Source organism: Antechinus flavipes, chromosome 5, assembly GCF_016432865.1.
Source record: "Antechinus flavipes isolate AdamAnt ecotype Samford, QLD, Australia chromosome 5, AdamAnt_v2, whole genome shotgun sequence".
In the NCBI taxonomy this organism is placed as follows: Eukaryota; Metazoa; Chordata; class Mammalia; order Dasyuromorphia; family Dasyuridae; genus Antechinus; species Antechinus flavipes.
In genome coordinates, this window is record NC_067402.1 from 220,223,439 (window position 1) to 220,248,935 (window position 25,497).

Genomic DNA, 25,497 nt, shown 5'->3' on the forward strand with positions numbered 1-25,497 from the left:
AGTAAAACAGAGGAGTCAGAAGGATAAGAAATGAGAGCTAAACCCAAATATAAAATAAAGATGAGGAGTAGAATTTATTATGTAGCAGCAATTGTGATGTTAGGCAAAATTAAAGCTAAGATAGATTTAATCAAAAGAGAATATTAGGAAAACCATACTATATATCAGCCATGTTAATCAATATTGTTTTAGACCATTTCAAATAACTGGACAGTATAAGATTAGAATATTGCTGTGTTGGCATTGATGGGTTGGTGGAGTTAGAAAAAATATGGAAAGATTTGGAATTATAAAAGATGATGTTATCCACCTTCAGAGAAACAGAGTATAAAGAATACAAAACAGCCTTACAAAGAGGCATATGAATGTATATGTGTATATACATACATTTTCATACACACACACAAATATATGCCTCTCTCTCTCTCTCACATATAGACATACACATATGTATATATCTATATATATGTATCCAGGCTTTCTTGAAATGGAAATTTATTGCTTTATATTTTATATCCTTTTTGCACAAGGTAATTTTTTTTCTTCTCCTATTTTGTATTTAAATTTAAAATATTATTAAGTCACAGAATTTAACCCCACATTTTGGGCTCATTTGTATTTGTTTGTTTGCTCTATTTTATTATTTTTAAATATGTTTATTCTACGTCCCCTTACTTTGTTAAAAATGCTGCTTGGTCATATTTCCCTTAGTACAGAACTCAAGGGGCCCCTTAGTGAAGAAGTAAAGGATGTGTTCTTAAAAAGAATGAAATTAAAGGGTGAGAGAGGATATAATGGGAGAAGAGGAAAAGAGGAATTGAAATGGTGTAAATTGTCTGCCATAAAAAGAGGCAAGAAAAAGCTTTTTCAGTGAAGGGGAAAGAAAGGGAGAATTAGGGGAACAAGAAAACCTTATTCTCACCAGAATTGCTTCAAAGCGAAAATGACATATACACTCAAAATGGACATAGAAATACATCTTGACTTGCAAGAAAATAGGAAGGTATTAAAATAGGGAAAGGAGAGTGGGTGATAAAAGGGAGGGCATATTGAAGGAGAGAGTGGTCAATAGTAAAACACTTTTAAAGAGAGTGAAAAGAGAGAAGAGGATAAATGGGGGGAAATACAATTAACAATAGTAACTGCAAAAAAGTTTTGAAGCAAGTTTCTTTTATAAGGCCTCATTTCTCAAGCATGCAGATAACTGTCAAGTTTATAAAAAAATAAGGATCATGCCCCAGTTGATAAATGATCAAAATATATGCTCCATGCCCAAAAATAAATTCAGGTATTTCATTTGACCTAATAATAGCAGTACTAGGCATGAATCAAAAAAGAGATGAAAAGAAAATGAAAAATGACCCATGTATGCAAAATATTCATAGCAATTGTCTTCTGGAGGCAAAAAAAAAATGGAAATAGAGGGGGAATGTCCATCAATTGGGAAATGATTGAATAAATTGTATGTGATTATGATGTAATATTATTGTTCCATGTGAAATGGTGAACAAGGTGCTCTCAAATAAAACCTGGAAAGTCCTTCATGAACTCAAATAACATGAAGTAATATACTTTGTGTACCAAATAATACTAATGTTGTGGGATAATCAGCTATAAATTATTTTGCTATTCTCAGTAGAACAATGAACCATGCCTTCTCTGAAGTATTTAAGATGAAAAATTTTATCTCTATCCAGAGAAGGAACTGATTTTGTCTGAATACTAATTAAGCATTCTCTCTCTCTCTTCTCTCTCTCTCTCTCTCTCTCTCTCTCTCTCTCTCTCTCTCTCCCTTCTCCCCCCCCTCTCTCTCTCTCCTTCTCCCCCTCTCTTTCTCCCATTTTCTCTCCCTTCTTCCCCTCTCTCTTTCTCCCATTTTCTCTCGCTTTCCCTCTCTCTCAACTTTATTTTTCTTGAGATTTTTTTTCTTTTGTTAGGGTTGGAGATGTATGTTTTCTTTCTTTTAACAACATGATTTTTATGGAAATGTTTTGCACAACTTTACTTGTGGTTTATTAATGGGGCCTGGGGGATGAGTGTAAGGGAGAGATGTGGAATTCAAAAGAATTAGAAACAAATGTAAGAATTTATTTTAAATGTAACTGGGGAAAATATTAAATAAATTTTTAAAAAAGATACACTAATGTAATGCCAGAGAAACTGAGGCAAGATAGAGATTACAGAGTTTTAATATTTTATTTTTTTGGAGAGCTTAATTGATTGATTGGACAGGACTCTCTTCTCAAAGTATACAGTGGTGAATGTGAGTTCTCAATGACATATATACACACATGGCTCAGCTACAGTGGTAGAGGAAAGCAGGGGCGGAGTCAGAACATTGAGAGTGGGAACAGACTATCAGTCAGGTTCTGACAGGATGGTGGAAGGCACCGAACATTCTGGTAAGTTGGAATAAAGAAGAACAATGACAGGGTAGGGGGAAGAATATAAATTCTTGATGACAGAAGAAGTTGGGAGCCAGGAAATCTGAACACCCCCTTATCTTGAGTCTCACATTGACAATTTATAATCTTAGAGCAAGTGTCCCTCAGTCTTAATAAATTGGGGGGGGGTTGCAACTAAAGGGAATGAAGCAGAACAGTTAAGGAGACTGAGGCAGAACAATATAGGGAAACTGAGGCAGGACAATTTAGGGAAACTGAGGCAGGACAATAAAAGGGAACTGTAGCACAACACTATCACAAATTATGCAGTCAAATTTCCCACGTTTGGGGAAATTTCAGGGGTCAGCCCATCCGAAGTGCAATGGATAAGCCTCACCCTGGGGAGACCACCTTCATGATCATGGAATCACCCCTGCCAGGTAAGTATATTAGAGATTCAGTGCATGTCATAATGAATAGGCATCCATCACAAGTTATAAAGGTGTGCTATTTTATTTATGTGAAAATAGCTTCACAACCTCAAGCAATTGCAATGTAGAAACATAAACGAATAGTTTGCATTTCAGGGTACACAAAAACAACAGGGGAGCGGAGGCAATATCTAAGAAGTAAGGGGAGGATCAAGGAAGAAGTTAAGAGAGATAATGGTAGGATCTAGGAGGAGCCAGGTGAAATCCACTTAGCTGATCAGGTCCCAGATCTATCTAAAATTATGTGAATCAAGAGCTCAAAGGTTGTTGAAAGATGCTAACTTGACTGTTTCATAGGTTGGAGTGCTAGACTATAGCTAGCTATAGACCATCTGGGTCTTGACTATGGCTGATAATAGGCTCTCCTTCCTGATAAGGAAAAAGAACAAGCTGGTTTCAAAGTATAAGTCAATCGGGCATAATTGATTTCTCATTTGGCTGCCCTACTTTGAGTATTCTCTGACAGATCTTCCTCATGCCCCAGGAAGCTTATTGTTGGGTAGACTTAATCACCATATAAAATCACACCAGCCTTGGTAGTTCATCACTATACAGTCCTTCTACTCCAAACTTCTAGCTAAAGAGAAAACTGAATTCGAATATTTCATCATTTCCCACCTGACTTCACCACTTAGAGATTTCTCTGACTGATCTATCCACCATATCCTTATGCAAAGTACCTTTCCACTTTTTAGCGTGTGTGTGTGGGTGGGGTGGGGTGGGGGAGGGAAGGTCGACTTCCTAACTTCTTGTAGGTCAGGGATTAACTTTCTTTTTTTATATCTGTATTTTTTAGGGATAGTGCCCAGTACATAAAATGCATTTAATAAATACATATTGACTATTAAATAGGCATCTGGAAAAATTATTTTATAATACATTTCTCATAGATAGCTGGTTGCAAATAAATATTCATTAATTTTTATAGAAGTGAAGGGATGAGGTTATTGAAAGTGAAATCTTTAATAAGGAGGATTCAATAGGGAGGAAAACATCTCAGTTAGTGAGGATGTCTAGATAGGAGAGAAAAAGAGTTGTGAAAGAAGCTGTGGGTAAAGGGACATCAGTTAGAAAATAAAATTAGGTTATAAGATCCAGAACAAAGAGTTCAAAGCTATTCAAATTTTATTTTACTAATATTGCTTCTGAAAATCAATTTCCTTTTATAGCTGAAATCAAAACAATCTTTTTCAATGCATCTCTAAAAGCTTTAATCACTTGTTTATTCCTTAGGGTATAAATAAAAGGGTTCATTACAGGGGCAACTGAGGTTGCAAGTACTGACACTACTTTATTCAAAGCTACTCCTTCTCTTTCAGAAGGTTTGATATAGATGAAGATGCAGGTTCCATAAGTCATGGAGACAACAATCATGTGGGAGGAACAAGTGGAAAAGGCTTTTTTCCTTTGCTCAGCTGAAGGGAATCTCAGAATAGTTCTAATGATATATGCATAAGATAGAACCACCAACACTAAGGTAATGATGAGTGTGAACACAGCAAGGGCTAAAACCATTCTTTCTATGAACTGTGTATCAGAGCATGTGATCTCCAGCAATGGTGATATATCACAGACAAAATGGTCAATGATATTGGAGTCACAGAATTCTAGCTGAAGACCAAAACTAACTATTGGAATGATAATCATCAACCCAGACACCCAACAACTCAGGAGGAGCTGATTACAGACTTTGTTGTTTATGATGGCTGCATAGTGCAGGGGTTTGCAGATAGCCACATAGCGGTCATAAGACATGGCAGCCAAGAGAAAAAACTCTGAGGCCCCAAAGAGAATTCCAAAAAATAATTGAGTGAAACATCCATTATAGGTCACAGTATAGTCTCCAGTTGACATGTTGTACAGGAATCTGGGAATACAGGCAGTTGTGAATGATAATTCTAAGAAAGAAAAGTTCCTGAGGAAAAAATACATTGGGGTTTTAAGGTGCTGATCCATTAAAGTGAGGGTGATGATGGTCAAGTTCCCAGTTACACTCAGGATGTAGGACAAAAACAGAAAGATCAAAAGCAGAATCTTCAACTGTGGGTCATCTGTCAGTCCCCGGAGAATAAACACTATCCCTGTATAGTTTCTCATTTCTGATCTATGGCTTTAAATGGATCTGTAGGTAAAATAGAAAGAGAATGAAAGTAAGAAAAAGAGAAAAAGAGACAGAGGGACAGAGAGAGAGAGACACATATAGAGAGGATGACAAACAGACAGACAAAAAAAGAGATAGAGATAGAGACAGTGAGACAGAGAGAGATAGAGATAGAGACAAACACAGAGAGACACAGGGGAGAGATAAAGGCAGCGAGAAACAGGGAGAGGGACAAGAGGAGGGAGAGAGAGAAGAATAGATAGTGAGAGGGAGGAGAGTAGAGACCAAGAGAGAAAGAGACAGACAAAGACAATGGAGTTGAGAAGAGGATATGAGTTCTAATACAAACTCAGCATTGCAATTTGAATATAAATGCTAAGAAGAAAGAAATTCTTTCATGGATAAAAAAAAAAATGATGCCAACATTTTGCTATCCACAAAAACTTCGAGCAGTCTCTGGGCTACTAAACATAAGATTTTTATGTAAACAGTTTCGTTCCCAATGTTTTTTCCTTCCCTTTACCCCAATTCCTTTTCTCTACCCCATTTCTGCAAAATGTATTTCATTATTTTATTATCTAAAACATTGTGATTTCATTTGTTTTCTTACTATACTAGTTTTCAAATATACCTCCTTTACTAAATCCCTTTGTAACCTAGATAAAAAAGTTAAGCAAAACCAACACAGTGACCATAACAGACAATCCCTTTGTAACCATTTTGTTGCTATCACAGAATGTACCCTGATTTCTTGGAATATGCATGTCACCTCTTTCTGTCATTAATCTCCTTTGAATATTTATTTACTGTGAGATCACTGGCTCAAAGACTATGAATAGTTTCTTCACTTGTCTCACAAAGTTTCAAATCATTTTATGCATCATTTGGACTAGTCTTTACTGCTAGCAATTGTGTATTTTTTTCTGGTTTTCCAGATCCTTTACTAATTGTGTAGTTTCATCAGTTTTCAACCTTTGCAGATATACATGGTGTGTGAGGAAAAACCTGAGAGTTTTAATACATGACTTTAAATTGAGTTTCTTTTATTTAATGTTTTATAGCATTTTTAATGTTATTATCAATTTTCAATTTTTATAAAGTGTTTTTACTGGGGAAAAGTTACTTAGTATTATATATTTGCATAGTGAATACTCTTTAAACTTAACTGGTTCCATGGGAAGTTCTGTGTGTTAATGTATCTCTTCTAAAGACCTCATCTCTTCTCCTTATCTTCTCATTCCTTCTGGGCTCTTTCCTCTGTCATAACACTAAGCTTTTATAGAACCAGATAACTCATTCTTTTTATTGCTCTAGAACGTTTTGGCTTCTCCTTAAACAGGCTCTATCTTTTCTTAAAATGTCAGATTTCAGAAAATAGTAGCACAGACATCTAATTTGTTCAAGGTTTATCTATTATAACCAACGAAATGCTGAAAATGCAGATGAGATGACAGGTAATGGAAGGAGAAATCAGGAGTAGCACTTGGAGTAACAACTAATATTGAATTTGAAGTTTTACTTGTAGATCCATCTTTTGATGGAAAGCATTGGGCCTACCAGCTTCAAAAACCATTCTCTTTGGATCCTAGTATCTTTTTAGGGACATTTACATTTTAGGAATCCTATTAAGAACCCATTAGGAATCTCTACCTGAAACCACCTTCAACTTGACTGAGCCTACTATGCACTATCATGTAACCATGTTCATTTCTTCCCTATATAATACTAAGGATATTGATCCCCAGAGAATGACTACATTCTACTCTTTCTGATTACAGGTTTGTTTTTTTTTAATTTTTAATTCTTCACTGAGACACTTCTCACAGTTTCAGAATAACAAGCACACTCAGATGAAATCAGTTCTCTGGGTCCATAAGGGGAGGCAGAACCATTATCTTATCTGGTGAAAATTTCTCATAAGAAGGGTGATGGTGAAGCCCAGGACGATTTTACTCAGATGCTAATGTTTAGGGAGAAGGAATCTTTCTATAGAAGCTTAGATCATCAACTACTTTGGGAATTAGATTGGTTGCAGTTGGCAAGGAAGAAACTTATTTCAGGGAAAAATATTAATAGAACTTAGGAAGGAGGGAAGGAGGGGAGCAGTCATGCAGCATGTTGCACAAAATGATGTGCAGGGACAGTTTTGTGCAAGGAGGAAGCTCAATTTCCGGGAGAGGACAAGGACCCAGAGCCAAGGAGGAAACACATCTGTTCCGCACTTGCACCTCTTCCAGATAAGCATATCTAAGAGTCCATTTGCCTACAGCCTATTCATTCTAAGTAAGCTTCGGCTTAGAAGGCATTTCTTCATCCCCAATTAAGTTACAAGGCCTCCACACATGGTTTGCTTGCCACCTTTACTCCAACTTATATTGGGAGTGAAGAAAATTACTGTTCATTGAACAACCCTGAGGCTACTTCATTTCGATTTAACAGCTGCAAACTTTCACCCTTACCTTATTTTTTTGGGGGGGTGTGGGAGGCTCATTTCTTGTTACCATACTATATGGATTATGAAGTATTTTTTCTGTTTGCTTCTCTCTTACCTTAGAGCTGATGGTGCCTCTATAGGGTAAGTCTTGAGTCAGGAGGATATGCGTTCTAATACAAACTCAGAAATCTTGTTGTATGACCCTGAAACCTCTGTTTTGTTGACAAAAGGATCCACTGGGGAAGGTAATGGCAAATAATTCCAGTTTCTTCCACAAGAAAGTCCCATTGATACTGTGGTCCATTGGATCCTGAACCATTGGACAAAATTAAACAGCAATTCTATTCTTTTAGCTTATTAGTTGTGCTTTTCTGTACTTCCTATATGTCCTCTGGTCATTTTTTCTCTGAGACCTTTCAATAAACATATAGGAAGACTTACCCTACAAAAAAATACCAATTACAAATTAGAATTTTAAGGAGTTTTTCTCTTCACTTCAGACTGGTTTGTAATGTTTGTCGCTGGTTTTTAATGCTTTTTCTCCTTTCCTCTTACCTAGGACCTCCACTATATCCTGGTACATCCTTTTAAATTACTTTTTTCTCTAATGAAGAGAAGATCTAATAAAGGAATTATTTTACAATAAATTATTAATAGCTGATAATGTCCCCTTCCAAAGAATATTTCATCTTTTAGAAGGTGACTGATTATTTTTATTTAAATGTGGCAGAAATGTTTTTGGAATTGGAAGTACATAACCACAGCAGAAAGACTGCTGTCTATTTTGCTTCTACAGAAGATTTAGTAGAATGGAGAATAGTGGCTAATTCACATTTCTTCCTTGCCATATCTTTTCTTATTTTTTTCAAGTAACAGTAAGCTAAACATTTTTAATAAAAAATGATTACATGTTCAAAGATAGGAATAGTTATAGAGGAAATATAAGTCTTCACATCTTTAGTTCAGTAGGGCAGGGAAGTAGAGATGGGTTTATTTATGAAAAGGCACTGGATATTGGAGAGTAATACTTAAAATTCTCTTTTTCTACTAAGAGGTAGAAATTTGTATGGTGTGACAAATTTCCTTATGGTGGCACCCCCTTTATTTCATAATTCTTGTTCTGATCATTGTATATTCTAGCTTCATTTCATATTGGAACAGATTATGTAGTCAACCACAGTGGAGCATTGCAATGAAAAGTCACTACAATCTAGCATCACCTATTATCAGTGAAATTGCATTTTTTTAGATATCATCTTTATCTATTCACTCTCTCTTTGTGATTCTAAAATTAAAGGACAGGCAATCTAACCTTAACAAGTTCTGTTCACATTTGATTTCATTAAGCACTAGTTAATTCTATTTACTACCTATACAAATGTCTCCTATCTACATTCAATTTGCCTTCACATTCTCCTGGATTAAGATTTCTTAGAGAACTCATGTATTTCATGGAAGGAGTTTTATTTGGTTGCTGTAACCCCTAAGGGAACTTTCTCCTGGATTTTGTGAAATGAGGACTTTGTATACACAGACAACCAGTTTATATAATGCAGAATACAGTGTTGCAGACTCCACTGATGCTATGTAGCCCTTAGGAAGGATGTAGCAATAACCGCTATTCTGCCTGGCCTTGAGAAATGATATATTTCTTCTCTCTATATGACCAGGATGCTGAGCCCACAAATTTTGCTGGCTGTCAGATAATAAACCTGTTGGTCAGTGATAATAGGGTTTATGAAATTAATGAGCAATAATAATGAGGTATTTAAAATTAATATAGGTGAAGAACAAAACTGGGTGTCCGCCACTTAACCAGTAAACCTTACTGTTTCAGGCCTAAAAACATGGCTCCAGTTGGTTTACTCATGATCTCTGCCCAGAGAACTTGGGTCCTGCACTTGAACACAAAGTCTATACCAGACCACTCCTCAACTTCACTTCTAAACCATAAACTTAGCATATCAGTGACGTGAACCATCTGGTCTCTCTAAATTTTCCTTATAAATTTACTTTTCTTCTTCCTGGTTTTTTTCTAACTTCTTTTGTAATTTAGCCTGCTTTAATTGGCATTACAATTGTAATAAACTTTGCCCCTTGACTTGGAAATATGTCCAAATCTACAAAATTCCTTTGAGATACCTCATGAGACCAGTCTGGAACCCCAACATTTTGGGAATCCTAATACCATCATAGCCATGGAACAATGATTTTGGATTCTTGAAAACATGAGTTTAGGAGAGGAAATTTCTCTTTTGCTTAGATTTTGAAACCTCACCCTACTTTCTAATACTAAGATTTTAAAACCTCACCTCACTTTCATTAAAGGTGAAAAGTCAATGGCCATGTAATTCAGAAGAAGATTATATTGGATACAGAGGCTGGATTTCATTCTTGACCATTCATGGGACTTGGATTATTAAAATAGATTTTTTATCAGTGTTAAGCACAGAATTCTTGTTTTTCTTCCATGAAGTTGGGGGAATAGAAGACACAATAAAGGGGATACTGAAAAAAAATCCTAATTCTTGTGATTCTGGCCCTCTGATAATTTTGGTTTTCTATCTTGTTTGAAGGTAATGGGCCCATTGCAATTGGTCACTGAGATAGCTAGTCATGCCCCTTCTCTGATTATTTTGTCTATTTGATGATGTTATCTGTATTCAGTCTATGTGAAAATGTGAGTCTAAGACCAGAGAACTGAAAATTTCCTTGTATTTGGAGTAACATCTCATCACAATTCTTTTCTTTTCTTAAATTCTTCTTCCTTCCCCTTTTCCACTTCTTTCTTTCTACACTTCTGTCTCTCTCTCTCTCCCTCTCTCTCTCTCTTTCTCTCTCTCTTTTTCTTGTTTTTCCTTCCTCCTTCCTTCCTTCCTTCCTTCCTCCTTCCTTCCTTCCTTCCTTCCTTCTTCCTTCCTTCCTTCCTTCCTTCCTTCTCTCCCCTCCTTCCTTCTTCCTTCCTTCCCTTCCTTCCTTCCTTCCTTCCTTCTTCCTTCCTTCCTTCCTTCTTTCCTTCCTTCCTTCCTTCTTTCTTTCCCTCCCTCCCTTCCTTCCTCCTTCCTTCCTCCTTCCTTCCTTCCTTCCCTCCCTCCTTCCTTCCCTCCCTCCTTCCTTCCTCCTTCCTTCCTTCCTTCCTTCCTTCCTTCCTTCCTTCCTTCCTTCCTCCCTCCTCCTTCTTCCTTCCTTCCTCCCTCCCTCCTTCCTTCTTCTTCCTTCCCTCCCCTCCTCCTTCCTCCTCCTTCCTTCCCTCCCTCCCTCCTTCCCTCCCTCCCTCCTTCCTTCTTTCCTTCCCTCCCTCCTTCCTCCTTCCTTCCCTTCCTTCCTTCCTTCCTTCCTTCCCTCCCTCCCACCCTCCCTCCTTCCTTTCTTCCTTCCTTCCTCCCTCCCTCCCTTTCTTTCTTCCTTCCTTCTTTCCTTCCTTCCTTCCTTCCCTCCTCCTTCCCTTCCTCCCTCCCTTTCTTTCTTCCTTCCTTCCTTCCTTACCTCCCTCCCTCCTTCCCTTCCTCCCTCCCTTTCTTCCTTCCTTCCTTCCTTACCTCCCTCCCTCCCTCCTTCCTTCCCTCCCTTTCTTCCTTCCTTCCTCCTTCCTTACCTTCCTTACCTTCCTCCCTCCTTCCTTCCTCCCTCCCCTCCTCCCTCCCTTCTTTCCTTCCTTCCTTCCTTCCTTCCTTCCTTCCTTCCTTCCTTCCTTCCTTCCTTCTTCCTTCCTTCCTTCCTTCCTTCCTTCCTTCCTTCCTTCCCTCCCTCCCTCCTTCCTTCTTCTTCCTTCCTTTCTTCCTTCCTTTCCTTTGATTTCTCTGTTCTTGTATAGGAGCTCAGACACATCATTCTAATCTCACAGTTTAAAAAGAGAAGAAAAAGTAGTGTTATGAAAAGCCATTAATTACTCTACTTACCTTTCTGCTGTTACTTCACGTTTCAATGAATGGTTTTGTTCCCCAAATCCCTAGAATGTCTTAAAGTTGAGCAGTAAGGAATTAATGGAAAAGGACAACACACTTTTGGTCACATTATCTCACAAAACCATGACCTCAGCTTAATAGGCAGTTGAATTCTCCTAGGTTACCATCTTCTGGAATATACCATTTCTCTGTTTCTCATCACCAACTCTAAAATGATGCTGTATCAGAAATTCTGTCTTGCTTTAAATGCAGGAAATATATTGATGTGCTGTATTTTGTTGAAACAGAAAATTGTTGGAAAGAGAATGGTTTCTCAGATCTTGTCTTTTTTTTTTTTTTGATCCCCTAAACTGACCTATCTGAGCAGGGAGACCATTTCCCTCCAAAGTGTACACTAATAGTAGAAGATATTTCTTTCATTTGTCCATTGTGCTACAGTTGCCTAGTGACTGAATGAGTTCACAAATGAAACGTCCCCTGGGGAACTCAAGTTCAAAAGTCACTAAGGAATCTTTATTTTAATCACCTTTGGCAAAAGATATAAAGTATGCAACTGTGGGGCCAGTATCCATGTGGAATGAAAAAAATAGCAATAGCTTCAGACACAGGCTTGGTACATGGTATCGAGTCAGGTGATAGAAGAAGAGTGGCATCTTTTACTCTTCCTCACATTGTCCAAGACTGATCTCCAATATATTTGATACTGTACCTTTATCATTTAAAAAATTGAGTATGCATTCCACACTCACACTTGTATTATTACATATTATGTAATATTTTATTAATCTATTAGGTAATCAAGTAGGATTTATTAAATGCTTAGTGTATGTCCGACACTAGGCTGAATGTTGGGGTTAAAAAGGACAAAAATGTCATCTCTGTCCTAGTGAACATTTTAAGGTGGGAGAAAGCATCTAAATAACTGCTCATATAAGATACATCTACAATAGATGGAAAGTGATTTCAGAGGGAAGATAGGAGGTTAGTAAAGTTGAGATGGGTCCAAAAAAGACTTTTTGCTGAAGGTGGGATTTGAGGAACATTTAGGAAGCTAAGGGATGGAGGTCAGAGGGTCAGTGTTCCAGGCTTTGGGGAATACTAGAGCAAAGTCACAGAATTAGGAGATGTGGCATCTTAGGTAAGGAATACCACTGGCTTTGTTTTAAAAAGAAACATGAGTTTCTGATTTTTGACTGAAAACCACATCTGTTTTTTGACCTGTATTTTAATATCTCTGAGTATGGAGTGACAATAGATACTGGGAGTAAAGCTGAAACATTCTGATTTCCCTGTTATAACTTTGTGTTAAAGTAACAAATGGCAATATGAATCCTGAGTTCATTGTCAAGACCTTCAAGTCAAGCAATCAAGTATTTCTTAAGCAGCTACCACAAGTCAAGCTTTGTATTAACCTATGGGTTTACAAATAAATGTAGACTCTGTCCCCCTTCCCCCCAAAAAAAGTTCATACTCAAGGAATCAATAGTCTCACATGCAAAAAGATTCTTCAGCAATGAGATATACAGGATAAATTGATAATATCAGAGGGAAGACAGTGTTAAGTAGGGGAGGTGGGATTTTTGTTGAGATTTCAGAGGACTAAGAAATAGAGTTGAAGAGGCACTGTGACAGCCAGTGAAAGTGTCTATAATTAAGAGATGGAGTGTCTTATGTAAGAAAATCAGAAGGCCAGAGTCACTGAGTCACAGAGTATTCTTCTGCATATCTATGCTTATATATTGATGCAATATATATATATATATATATATATATATATATATACATATATACATATACATGTAATATAGATGCATATAAGAAAACTATCTCTTAAAATATTATATTTGATTCCAGAGGTAAAGAGTCCTCAGATTTAATTCTTTAGACAAAAAGGTGGAGTTTTCCTGGGAAATCTTGGTACTTATAGTTCCCCACAAATAAGTAGATAATTGTGAAGAGACTGGGCAACTTACTTATTGCTACAGACATGTGTATCAGTTATCCCAGAATCACTCAGGTGGTTTGTGAATGTAGTGAATTCTTTATTACCCATAGGTGAGTCAGTTACACTTCTTTATGAACAGGTAGTGAAATGGTCATGTTCTTTAATGAACCCTAAAGAAGAGAGACTACCATTTCAGAGGTGGAAAGTTTGTTTGAATATATGCCTAAAAATTAGACTTTTCAGATGAAGGTGAAGATAAAGTAATGTACCAACATGAATAGCCATTTAAATAGAGTGAGAGAATTAAATGTATAAGTTATATCTTCTCTGCCTAGAATTTTGGCTGCAGAGGTTCCTAGAGGAGAGACACAGTGCAAAGCTACTAGCTAACCTGGTTCTATCTCACATTTTGATTTAGCAATGCAAGAGTATAGTATTGATAAAAAATTCTCTGCCCATCAGATTAATCTATGGGTTTCCAGAGAATTCTCTGGTGACCAGACTGAATTAAAATGTTACAGGAGAATGTGTAAGTAGTTGATAGCATTAATGTTTACTCATATAATATGTGTCTTACATGTAATGCTACTACATGAGCACTGAAGTATATAGTTACTACATTTGTCAGTCTGCTGAAAAAGTACTTCATGGTTTATATTTATTTATGACATTATTATTAAGCTATTAAAAAGTTTACTTGTTTGTCCTATAAGTAGCTATGCATAGCTTTGATGCTAGTTATTTTACAGGAACTGTTTAATTTTTGTATTTATAACTCTACTACCCAGCACAGTGCCTGGCACACAACAGGAGCCTAAGAAGTGCTTATTCATTGTTTTGCCTGTACTTTTCTGTTTCTTCATACTGTATGGAACCCCTAAGATTATTCTTTCTATGATTTTGTTTTTATTTTGTGCTAGCATCAATTCAGTCCAGTTCCATAATTTGAGTCTGGAGTTTGACTGCATGGAGTGATAAATATTGAAAACACAACTTCACTTATTAAATGATTAAAAACAATACAATTTTTAATTTAAATCAAAGCAAATATTGCTCCACTTCACCTCTGTATTCATCATTACAATGGACACCAATTAGGAATGTGTCACTCAAGTCAATTTATTTTTTCCTTTCTAATTTTTACTTATTTGGTTTTGCTTTTGCAAAATTTAAACATTTTTATATAACAAACATTTGTTCATTTAATCTTTTAGGACTTCTATGATTTTTTAAATCATGACTTCTTAATTAGTCATAGGTCTGAAAGATAATTTCTTCTTTTCTTCCTTAATTTATTTATGCTATGACTTTTCACATCAAAGTCATACATCCATTTGTGACTTCCCTTGGTATATCATACTAGGTTCTGGTCTAAATCTGATTTCTTCCAGACTGCTTTCCAACACTTTTTGTCAAATAGTAAATAATTCTACTAGTAATTTGGATCTTTGTGTTTATTGGATATTATGGTATGTTGGATATTTTTTCTCTTCATTCTATATATTGTATATATAATATTTCATTGATTGATCTCTAAAAAAGCACAAAATATTCATATTCCTGGGACCTCAAATTAATCTGTCATCAAAACTATTTGTATGGGTTGTATCCTATTGGTGAAAACTCAATATTCTATGCTTTTTGCTGGCATGAGTTGGCAGAGTTGTTTAGAACTTGGGAGAAAAGAAATCTCAATCTTCTGCTTTCTGGTTTAAAAAATAAATTATATTTCCAGATTTACTTCAAGTGCCTAATGGAAAAGAAAGACTTTAGAAAGAAGTCAACTTGGAGAGAGGTTAATTGGAAGGTCAATCATGTCTTTATCTGAAGTTTACCATACCAGAGACATTAGAGAATTTCTCCTTTAGTAAGATTTGGAAGCCTCTTTGCTGAACTGAGATCCTTCACAATCCATTTCTGTCTCATCTACTTACCTTCTCTAATTTCTATTTGATATTAGCTTGGATAAATCATATATTTGCCATTTGTATTGTGTGTGGTTATTATTGATCCTGTATTTGATGGAAAGGGACCCAATCTTTGCATAGATAACTTAAATTTTTATTTGTTAAAAAATTATAACCAGGAATTTAGCTTGAATTAAACTAATGATACTTGAAGACATAATAGATATCATCTGGAGTAGAGCAGGGCAGTCAGCATCTGAAGCCAATCTCTTCACCTCCCCTATTGGGAGGAATCACATTTTGCCTTGTAAAAGGATGGTTGGTGATTATTTTAAAGTTATATATTTTCTTTTTTTTTTCTTTTTTTTTGCTGAGGAATTTGGGGAGTTGCTTATGGGCAACTGACTTGCCTAGGGTCACACAGCTAGGAAGTGTTATGTGTTTGAGACCAGATCTGAACTCAGGTCCTCCTGACTTCAGGACTGTTGCTCTATCCACTGTACCTCTTAGCTGCCCAAGTTATGTAATTTTTAAAAATATACTTGGGATGGAAAATGCCATCTGCATCCAGACAGAGAACAATGGAGACTGAATGTGGATGGAAGCATATTTTCACTATGTTTGCTTTGTATTTGTTTGCTCTATTTTATTATTTATAAATATGTTTATTCTACATCCCCTTACTTTGTTAAAAATGCTGCTTTAATGACTTTTTAGTTGAATTTTTAGCGTTCCTAAGTAGAAGATTAAATTTGTAAAATCAGTCAATTTTGTTTCTACTTTGTCAGTGATTATTCCATGTTTGGAAATGTGAGGTTACTTAAAAAATATAACATTATTTATTTTATTACTGTCTAGAATGTCTAGAATGTATTAATTCTAGACATTAGACATAGAATGTAGTTATAATAGAAACCCATGTTTTTTTCTCTGATTTTATTAGAATGTCTAACATTTCTCCATTACATTTAATATTGTCTCTAGACTTTGCTCTATCAATTAATATTCCACTTATTCCCATTTTAAATACAGAATAGGTTAAGTATTTTAATAAAATTTTCTTGTATCTTTTGAAGCAATTTTGTGAATTTTATTGTTTTTATCATTCATTAATATGGTGTATGATATTTATAGTTTTTTTTTTCTTAATACTGAACCAAATCTTCATTCCCTTTCTAAATAAAGCCTGGTCATAATGTACAATCTTTTAAAATATTTTGCATAGAATTGGTCAAGTTCTGTTTGGTCTTGATCTTGCTCTGTTCTTTCTTGTTTCTACTTCCTTGTACTTTTATATTCACAAAGATCTGTCAAGCTTCAGCATTCTCATTTTGTGCTCTGCAATTTGCTATCCCTGACTCAGGGCACTGGGTAGTCTTTTTTTTTTTTTTTTTAAATAACTTTTTTTTTGATAGAACACATGCCAGGGTAATTTTTTACAGCATTATCCCTTGCATTCACTTCTGTTCCGATTTTTCCCCTCCCTCCCTCCACCTCCTCCCCCAGATGGCAAACAGTCCTTTACATGTTGAATAGGTCACAGTATATCCTAGATACAGTATATGTGTGCAGAACCAAACAGTTTTCTTGTTGCACAGGGAGAATTGAATTCAGAAGGTAGAAATAACCTGGGAAGAAAAACAAAAATGCAAGCAGTTTATATTCATTTCCCAACATTCTTTCTTTGGGTGTAGCTGCTTCTGTCCATCTTTGATCAATTAAAGCTCTCTTTATCGAAGAGATCCACTTCCATCAGAATACATCCTCAAACAGTATTGTTATTGAGGTATATAATGATCTCCTGCTTTTACTCGTTTCACTTAGCATCAGTTCATGTAAGTCTCGCCAGTCTTCTCTGTATTCATCCTGCTGGTCATTCCTTACAGAAAAATAATATTCCATAACATTTATATACCACAATTTACTCAACCATTCTCCAATTGATGGGCATCCATTCATTTTCCAGCTTCTAGCCACAACAAACAGGGCTGCCACAAACATTTTGGCACATACAGGTCCACTAGGTAGTCTTTTGTCCCAATTGACACTTTTTAGATAAATACATTTTAGGGACACTTATTTTGATGACTGAACAGCTAGATGGTGCAGTGATACAGTGTCAGGCCAGGAGTCAGGAAAATCTGGATTTTAAATCCTGACTCACACACTTACTAGCTATGTGATTCTGGCAAAGTTGGACAAACCAGTCTGTCATATTTACCAAGAGAATACCAAAAGGGGTCACGAAGAGTCAGGAGTAACTGAAAAATAACTCAATTAAATTGTGAGGGTTGATTTATCAGAAGTGGACTCTGTTTCAACTGAGTCTTCTTTGAGAAGTGTGCTACATAGTTTTTATCCTGCCCAAGGTTGTGTTACAGTGCTGGTTGGAATTTTGCTTTATATTTGGGATTTCCCTAGTTGATACATTTCCTGTACTATCTCCCTTGTAATTTGTCTTGTTTTAGCTATGGGAGGTGTAATGGGCTGAGGCTTGAGTTGATGCACTGAGGTCTAAGCACATGAGGCTAAATAGTAATTGGACCATACTCTATTAATATATAAGCTTGGAGAAAGAATGGCCCCCGCCCACTCTTTGTGCAAGTCCTGATGTGTTGTATAGGAAATGACGATTTTGGTGGGTGGAGGCAGGGGAGTGGAAAAGGAAGGGGAAGGAGAGACTTTTGGTATTGCTATTTCGACGGTTTGCTCACCTCGGATCTCTCTCTGTTAGCTGGCTTCCTGTCGCTGCTGCCCATATTGATATAGCAATCTTTCTTGCCCATATCGCTATCGCAATCTTTATTCACCTCTTCACTTCAATAAATATTGAAGATTTTTCCCTTAACCTGAATTTCTGACTCCGGCTGATTTTAAATACGCGGTCATTACATTTGGCGCCCAAGTGTGGGAACCAAGGACCCTACTTTCACTGAAGAAGTCTCCAGTGACCAGGAACTTAGGTGAGTATAAGACAAACAGGGAACTTATTTTCTTAAAGACTAAAGCAGTAACTTTTTGGCTGAAATGGGACAGATCCTAGGTAAAGATTCTCCATCCCCCACCCCAACCCCCCCACCCCCAGCCCTACCCAGGAGTGGTGCTATAGAAAGCCTGCTTAAGGGGATAGAAGAGCAAGGGCTACTTGTAACTTGGGAAAACACAGCTAAACTTCTGGGTATATTAAAACGCACCTCCTCTTGGTTCTTAGAGGAAGAGCAAATCTCTCTAGATAACTGGGCATTGGTTGTTCAACAGCTCTTCGCATATAACAATGAAACGGTCCTCATTCAGTTTCCATGGAGGCATTCTATTTATACAATATGATACAGTTGGCCTTAAAATACCGTATAAGTTCTAGGAGAAAAGAAAAAACTCTAGGAATAGCCAAATGAGGATGCCTGAGATAAAGGAGGAAGACAAAGAACAGATTAATGGCCATATCCCCACAGGGCATGAAGACTTAAGTGAGGCTCAAGGATGGGGTGAATCTGAGGCAGCTTCAGCTCCACCTGAGGAGCAGGTAATTGACTCTCCTCCATCAACTCCACCCTCAGGGATGGAGGGAGGAGAGGTGTGGGGGGGGCAGTGACAGCACCAGCACCTCCTCCCCAGCATCCAGCACCTCCCCCCCAGCATCCAGCACCTCCCCCCCAGCATCCAGCTGCTCCTTTGAGTAGATTGCAAAAGGGACTAATTAAGGCCAAAGAAGAAGGGAGAAATGTATTGGAATTCCAACACCACATTTTTCCAGTTATTCAAGAGTTTAATTCTTCAGGTCAAGAAAGTAGAAGATACTCTCCTTTTGATATAGAAATCCTCAAAGACCTGAAAAAAGCTTGCACTCTTTATGGGGCTACATTAGCTTATGTTAAGATGCTATTACAGAATTTGGCTTTTGAAATCTTGACCCCTAATGACTGGAAATTTATAGCAAAGATATGCCTAGAACCTGGACAAAACTACTTGTGGCTTTCTGAATATAGTGAGCTCTGTAGGATACAAGCCCAACAAAATAGTCAAAGTGGAGTTCATGCTGCAATCACCTATGACCTACTAACAGGTGTAGGTCCTTATGCAGATGTCGCAGTACAAATTAATTATTCTATAGCAGCATATGAGGAAATTGCTGCTAATGCTATCAAAGCGTGGGCTTCTCTCTACAATCAAGATGACAAGGGTGGGGCCTTCACCAAAATAACACAAGGGCCAAATGAACCCTTTGCTGACTTTGTGGGACTTTGCAGACAGCTATCACAAGAACAAATGGAGAAAATGCAATAACAGACATTTTGATCAGGCAACTTGCTGAGGAAAATGCTAATGAGGTTTGCAGAAGAATTACACCAGGACTGCACAAGGATGCTCCTTTAGAGGAGATCATAAGACGCTGTGCCATAGTGGGCACAGATGCCTTTTATACCCAGGCTATGGTGCAGACTTCCCAAAATCCAAACATGGGAAGACAGAGTCCCTCCTGGCAAGGAACTTCCAGAGAGACTCATAGATGCTTTCAGTGTGGAAAAGTAGGACATCTGAAAACTCAATGTTGGTATAGAGATAGAATGGGAAAACAAGGTGGGAGAACAAGACCCAATACCCCATGTCCAAAATGCAACAGAGACTTCCATTGGGCCTCAGAATGTAGACAGATTCAGGGAAAGGGGATGAGGGGCCCATGGCAAAAAACACTTGGGGCATGATGGCAGCCAATGGTGCACCCAGAGAGTGCCTAGAAGTCCAGTACCCAGACTTGGTCAGTCAGCCAGAAAGCCATATGATGGGAGAAGGGGATTACACAGTCAGCCAGCCAGGAAGCAACCTGATGGCAGAAAGGAATTACAATTAGGGAGAATAGAGTTATGTGCAGCTGGGACAACTGAGATACCCCCTGGAGAGGTGAAATCTGTTCCTCTCCAGCCTATGGATCCCCTACCTCCAGGCACAGTAGGCTTGACCATTTCACCTCCTTTTTGTACGTAAAAAACAGTATCCATCCACACACTGATGTGGGAAACTGGGGAATGTGTAGATAATATCCCAGTCACTAATACAGATAGACAATGTGTGACTTATCACCCAGGAGAAGTAGTAGCATCAGGTTTACTCATACAGAATCCTAATAAGCAACCTGGTGATAGTCACCCAGATTCTGACTCCAGATCACAAAATCCAGGAATATATTGGACAGCAGCTGTATGCTCACAATCTATATAAATGGCCTACCATTGGAAGGATTGGTAGACACAGGTGCAGATCGTACAGTTATTAGAGGTGCCAATTGGCCCAGTCACTGGCCAAAGATTAAAGCAGACACCTATATGTCTGGAGTAGGAGGATCAATAACAGCTGAAGTTAGTGCTGCCCCTATGAGATGGACTTTTGAAGGCAAAACAGGAGTTTTTACTCCTTTTATAGTTGAAAAACTCCCCATCAATCTGTGGGGAAGAGACGTTTTACAAGAATTAGGGTTAAAAATGAGTACTTTGGTTTTTTAAGCAGGGCTGCTGTTGAAGGCCTGTCAACACTTTCACCTGTTCCTATCCAATGGAAAACTGATACACCAGTGTGGATAGAACAGTGGTCCTTAGGTAGCGATAAAATTCAGGCCTTATTAGATATAGTACAGGAGCAGCTTGAACAAGGACATTTACAACCTTCTCTAAGTCCTTGGAATTCCCCAGTGTTCGTTGTAAAAAAGAAATCAGGAAAATGAAGGATGCTCACTGATTTAAGAAAAGTAAATGAACAGATGGAAACTATGGGAACTCTTCAGCCTGGACTTCCATCTCCTACTCAATTGCCTAGAGAGTGGCCTCTTTGGGTCATTGATATTAAGGATTGTTTCTATTCTATCCCTCTGGATAAGGAGGATATGAAAAGATTTGCCTTTTCAGTGCTCAGCGTTAACTTAGCTGAGCCTTATAAAAGATATGAATGGACAGTTTTGCCACAGGGAATGAAAAACAGTCCCACTATGTGTCAAATGTGTGTTGCTGCTGCTCTTGCTCCAATAAGAAAAGCATTTCCAAAAGTTATGCTATTACATTATATGGATGATATATTGGGATGTGCACCTGAGGAACAAATGCTAGAAGCATGTCTACAAAAGACCATAGAAACACTAAGATACTACAAATTATACATAGCTGAAGAGAAAATTCAAAGACATGCTCATTTTCAATATTTAGGATATGAAGTATACCCTAAGGTGCTTACAGTACAAAAACTGTCCTTAAGAACAGAGAAGCTAAACACCTTAAATAATTTTCAGAAATTGATAGGAGATATCCAATGGATGCGACCAGTGTTAGGCTTGACTACCTATCAGTTACAACCATTATATGATATTTTAAGGGGAGACAGTGCTTTAAATTCACCACGCCAGCTTACAAAAGAAGCTCAAGAGGCTTTGAGAGAAGTTGAACTGGCTTTATCCAATGTGGTTGAAAGAGTCACTCAAAAACCCTTGGAAATATCAGTTTTTGCCACACAAGAGGCACCCACAGCAGTCCTTCATCAAGGAGACAGTGTGATAGAGTGGGTGAACCTCCTTGCACAACCAGAACAAAGCCTTACTCCTTACCCAGTGCTTGTGGCTAGAATTTTGTTAAAGGCCATTAAGCGAGCAGTACAATTATCTGGGGCAAGACCTGATAGGATATACACCTTTTACACCAATACACAAATTAATGTGTGTTGTGAGACCATCCCAGAGTGGCAAATTTTATTAGCCATGGCTCCTATACATGGGTCTCCATTAAAGATAACCAGACTTTTACATAATTGGCGATGGATTCTTGAAGAAAAAGTTTCTAAAGTTCCTCTTAAAGGACCAACTATCTTTACAGATGCATCCAAACACAATATTTGTGCTGTATACTCTCATGACTTAACTGTAAAGAGAGTAGTCAGAACTCCTTTTCAGTCCACTCAGCAGAACGAATTATATGCAATCATGTTAGCTCTCACTTATTACCCAGGAGACATAAATATAATATCTGATTCAGCCTATTCAGTAGGTGTGGTACAAAGAATTGCCACAGCCCAAATAAAATTTGCAGCTTATAATATATATCAGCTCTTTAAGGAACTTCAGGAGCAAGTGAGAAAACATCCAGGTAAGATTTATATCTTGCACGTCCACTCACATAGTGGACTCCCAGGCCCTATTTTTGATGGGAATTCAAAGGCAGATAGCCTTTTAATATGTTAGCCAGTACGCCTTTATTTCAGGAGGCCCAGGAATCCCATTCTAAATACCACCAGGCTTGAGCAGCATTTGCGTTTACAATTTGGGATTACAAAAAAGGAAGCTAGGAGCACAGTAAAAAGCTGTACAGCTTGCCTTCCTTTCCATGCTCCTACACTGCCTCCAGGAAGAACCCTCGTGGTTTGAGACCCAATGAAATCTGTCAAATGGATGTGACCCATTATAAATCTTTCTGTCGTCTGTCTTTTATCCATGTTGTGGTAGACATCTTTTCAGGATTCACTTTTGCCACACCAGCAGCAAAAGAGACAGCCCGAGTGGTCACTGAATTCCTCATGCAAGCATTTGCCATTATGGGTATGTCACAAGCAATAAAAACAGACAATGGTCCTGCATACACCTCCAAACATTTTGCACACTTTTGTGCACAGTATAAGATTTTACACACCACTGGCATACCCTTTAATCCTCAAGGACAGGCAATAGTAGAGAGGAGAAACAGAGACATTAAGACGCTCCTCCAAAAACAAAAGAAAGGGGGAGCCACAGGTAATCCTAGAGAACTACTAAATCTAGCATTTTATACTATTAACTTCTTGATTTTTGACAAAGATGCACTGTCTCCAGCAGATAGGTTTTATAACCCACCGGAAGGGCAACGTCCAGTGTGAGCAGCTCCACTATCTTTAGATAATTGCCAGGTGATGTGGAGAGACCCAGAAAGTGGTGAATGGAAGGGACCAGATAGGCTAACTGCTTGGGGAAGAAGGTTTGCTTGTATCTCTACAGGTGGAAAAGGAATCAGATGGGTGCCAACGAGCCTTATTCGCCTTGTCCATCACAGAGAGATGGAGCAGACCCTTGAAACGAAGGAGAAGACCCAAAAAACATCGGGTGGTTCTGTTGCTGATTGTGCTCACCATTGAAAGAGTGTGGCAGTTATGGCGTTTGACTCATGGACATAGAAAATCATTGGACTTCAAAACCCTCAGAAATCATTGGATTCTCTGAGACATTAGATTGTTGTAGGACTTTAAATCCCTTAGGAATCATTGGATTCTTTGAGACATAAGACTTGAAAGACCTCAGGAATCATTGGATTTTCTGAGAAATGATAAGACTGTTACAGGACTTCAAAATCTGCTGGAATCATTGTATTCCCTAAGACATAAAAAGACTTTTGCTGGACTTCAAAAACTTGGGGGGATCATTGGATTCCCTGATATGTGAAGCAATGGACAACAGATTGGTTTGGGACTATCTCTTGGCTGCTGAAGAGGTGTATGTGTGACTGCTGTTTGCATACTCTCCTTCTAGGACTTCTGGCAATCTTTTACATCATAATGTTGATTTATATTGTTTGTTATACCGTTAATTGGGTGAATAATTCATGTTTGTTACACCACATCAAGCCTGCACTGACTGTGGGGAGAGTCATCACTAATAGCCTCTGCGTTGTTGCTATGTGCTATGTGCTATGTGTTCCCATGCTGATGGGTTTGTGCATAATAAGACCCTTGAGCCCAGAAACCTGCTAGCAACCCCCACTTCCCTTTGGTGCTTTTCACCTCCCTTCCTGAGATGTCAGGGAGGGCTTGATTATCTCCTTTTTAGTGCTTTCACCTCCCTTCCTGAGAAGTCAGGGGGGTCGTGATCACCTCCTTTTCGGTGCTTTCACCTCCTTTCCTGAGAAGTCAGGGAGGGTGTGATCACCTGTGTTCTAAAACAAAAGAAAGCGGGAGATGTAATGGGCTGAGGCTTGAGTTATGCACTGAGGTCTAAGCACATGAGGCTAAATAGTAATTGGACCATACTCTATTAATATATAAGCTTGGAGAAAGAATGGCCCCCGCCCACTCTTTGTGCAAGTCCTGATGTGTTGTATAGGAAATGACGATTTTGGTGGGTGGAGGCAGGGGAGTGGAAAAGGATGGGGAAGGAGAGACTTTTGGCATTGCTATTGCGACGGTTTGCTCAGCTCGGATCACTCTCTGTTAGCTGGCTTCCTGTCGCAGCTGCCCATATTGATATAGCAATCTTTCTTGCCCATATCGCTATCACAATCTTTATTCACCTCTTCACTTCAATAAATATTGAAGATTTTCCCCTTAACCTGAATTCATGACTCCGGCTGATTTTAAATACGCGATCATTATAGGAGGAATGGATCATCCTTGGTCAGAGTGTTGTGTGGCCTTTCATCTTGGACTTATCTCTTATGAGGACTGTTGTTTTTATCACTTTACTCCTATGGTTTCCATTGATAGGGCATTGGGGCTTGCCATATGATGCTGCTTCAAACTTACATTTTGTTTACTTGTTCTTTTACTCCTTCTTTAATAGCACTTTACTTCCATTGTGTATAGCTCTAGTCTTCGCTCTCCTTAACTCAATCATGGATGAATAATCTTACTGAGGATTTTCTTTGAAATTCTTAATCAATTGATCAGTTCTGATGGACCTGGCTCTATTCAACAATGAGATGAACCAAACAGTTCCAATTGTTCAGTAATGAAGAAAACCAGCTACACCAAGCAAAAGAACTATGGGAAATGCCTGTGGAGCACAACTTATTGTGTGCTTGTATTTTTGTTTTCCTTCTCAGGTTATTTTTACCTTATTCCTAAATTCAGTTTTTCTTGTGCAGCAAGATAACTGTGTGTGTGTGTGTGTGTGTGTGTGTGTGTGTATGTGTGTGTGTATATATATTGCATTTAAGATATACTTTAACATATTTAACATGTATTGGTCTACCTCTCATCAAGGGGAGGGGATGGGAGAAAAGAGGAGAAAAGTTGGAACAGAAGGTTTTACAAGGGTCAGTGCTGAAAAATTACCCATGAGCATTTCTTGTAAATAAAATAGTATTAAAAAAAAGAAAAAAAAAGAAATTCTTAATCATTATTTAATCTGGTCCTTGTTCTTTGTTATTGCATGGGAACAAGTGGGAAAACTATACTTATGTATTATCTAACAGTTGGTCATCTAAATGGAAGCTCTCTCAATGATCTTTTCTTTTCTTTTCTTTTTTGTACCTAATATTATTTAATTTTTCCAAGTACATGTAAAGATAGTTTTCAATATTCATTTTTGTAAGATTTTGAATTCCAAGTTTTT

General features: G+C 37.8%; 2 protein-coding genes and 1 non-coding gene across 4 annotated transcripts in view; all 3 read right to left on the reverse strand.

Annotated features, from left to right (window-relative positions):
- LOC127564087 (olfactory receptor 6C2-like) overlaps positions 1–25,497 on the reverse strand; it is a 50,697-nt gene that overhangs the window by 14,092 nt on the left and 11,108 nt on the right. The window contains exon 1 of one of the 2 annotated variants that reach the window (XM_052000397.1): positions 7,526–7,713. The exons of the other annotated variant lie outside the window; for it this stretch is intronic. The gene's annotated coding sequence lies outside the window, so the exon portion shown is untranslated. Of the gene's footprint in view, positions 1–7,525; positions 7,714–25,497 lie in introns of those variants that run through there. 2 annotated transcript variants of the gene reach the window in all.
- LOC127539530 (U1 spliceosomal RNA) lies at positions 2,668–2,832 on the reverse strand. Its single transcript, XR_007947962.1, has one exon. It is a non-coding gene; the product is annotated as a U1 spliceosomal RNA (small nuclear RNA).
- On the reverse strand, positions 4,028–5,293 carry LOC127538698 (olfactory receptor 6C2-like). The gene has a single exon (XM_051962453.1). The coding sequence runs from the start codon at positions 4,970–4,972 to the stop codon at positions 4,028–4,030; it is 945 nt and encodes a 314-aa protein (XP_051818413.1). The 5' UTR covers positions 4,973–5,293.

What these genes read in the sequence shown, in the direction of transcription:
- LOC127538698 (XM_051962453.1), bottom strand. Translation starts at nt 4,972, where the DNA reads ATGAGAAACTATACAGGGATAGTGTTTATTCTCCGGGGACTGACAGAT.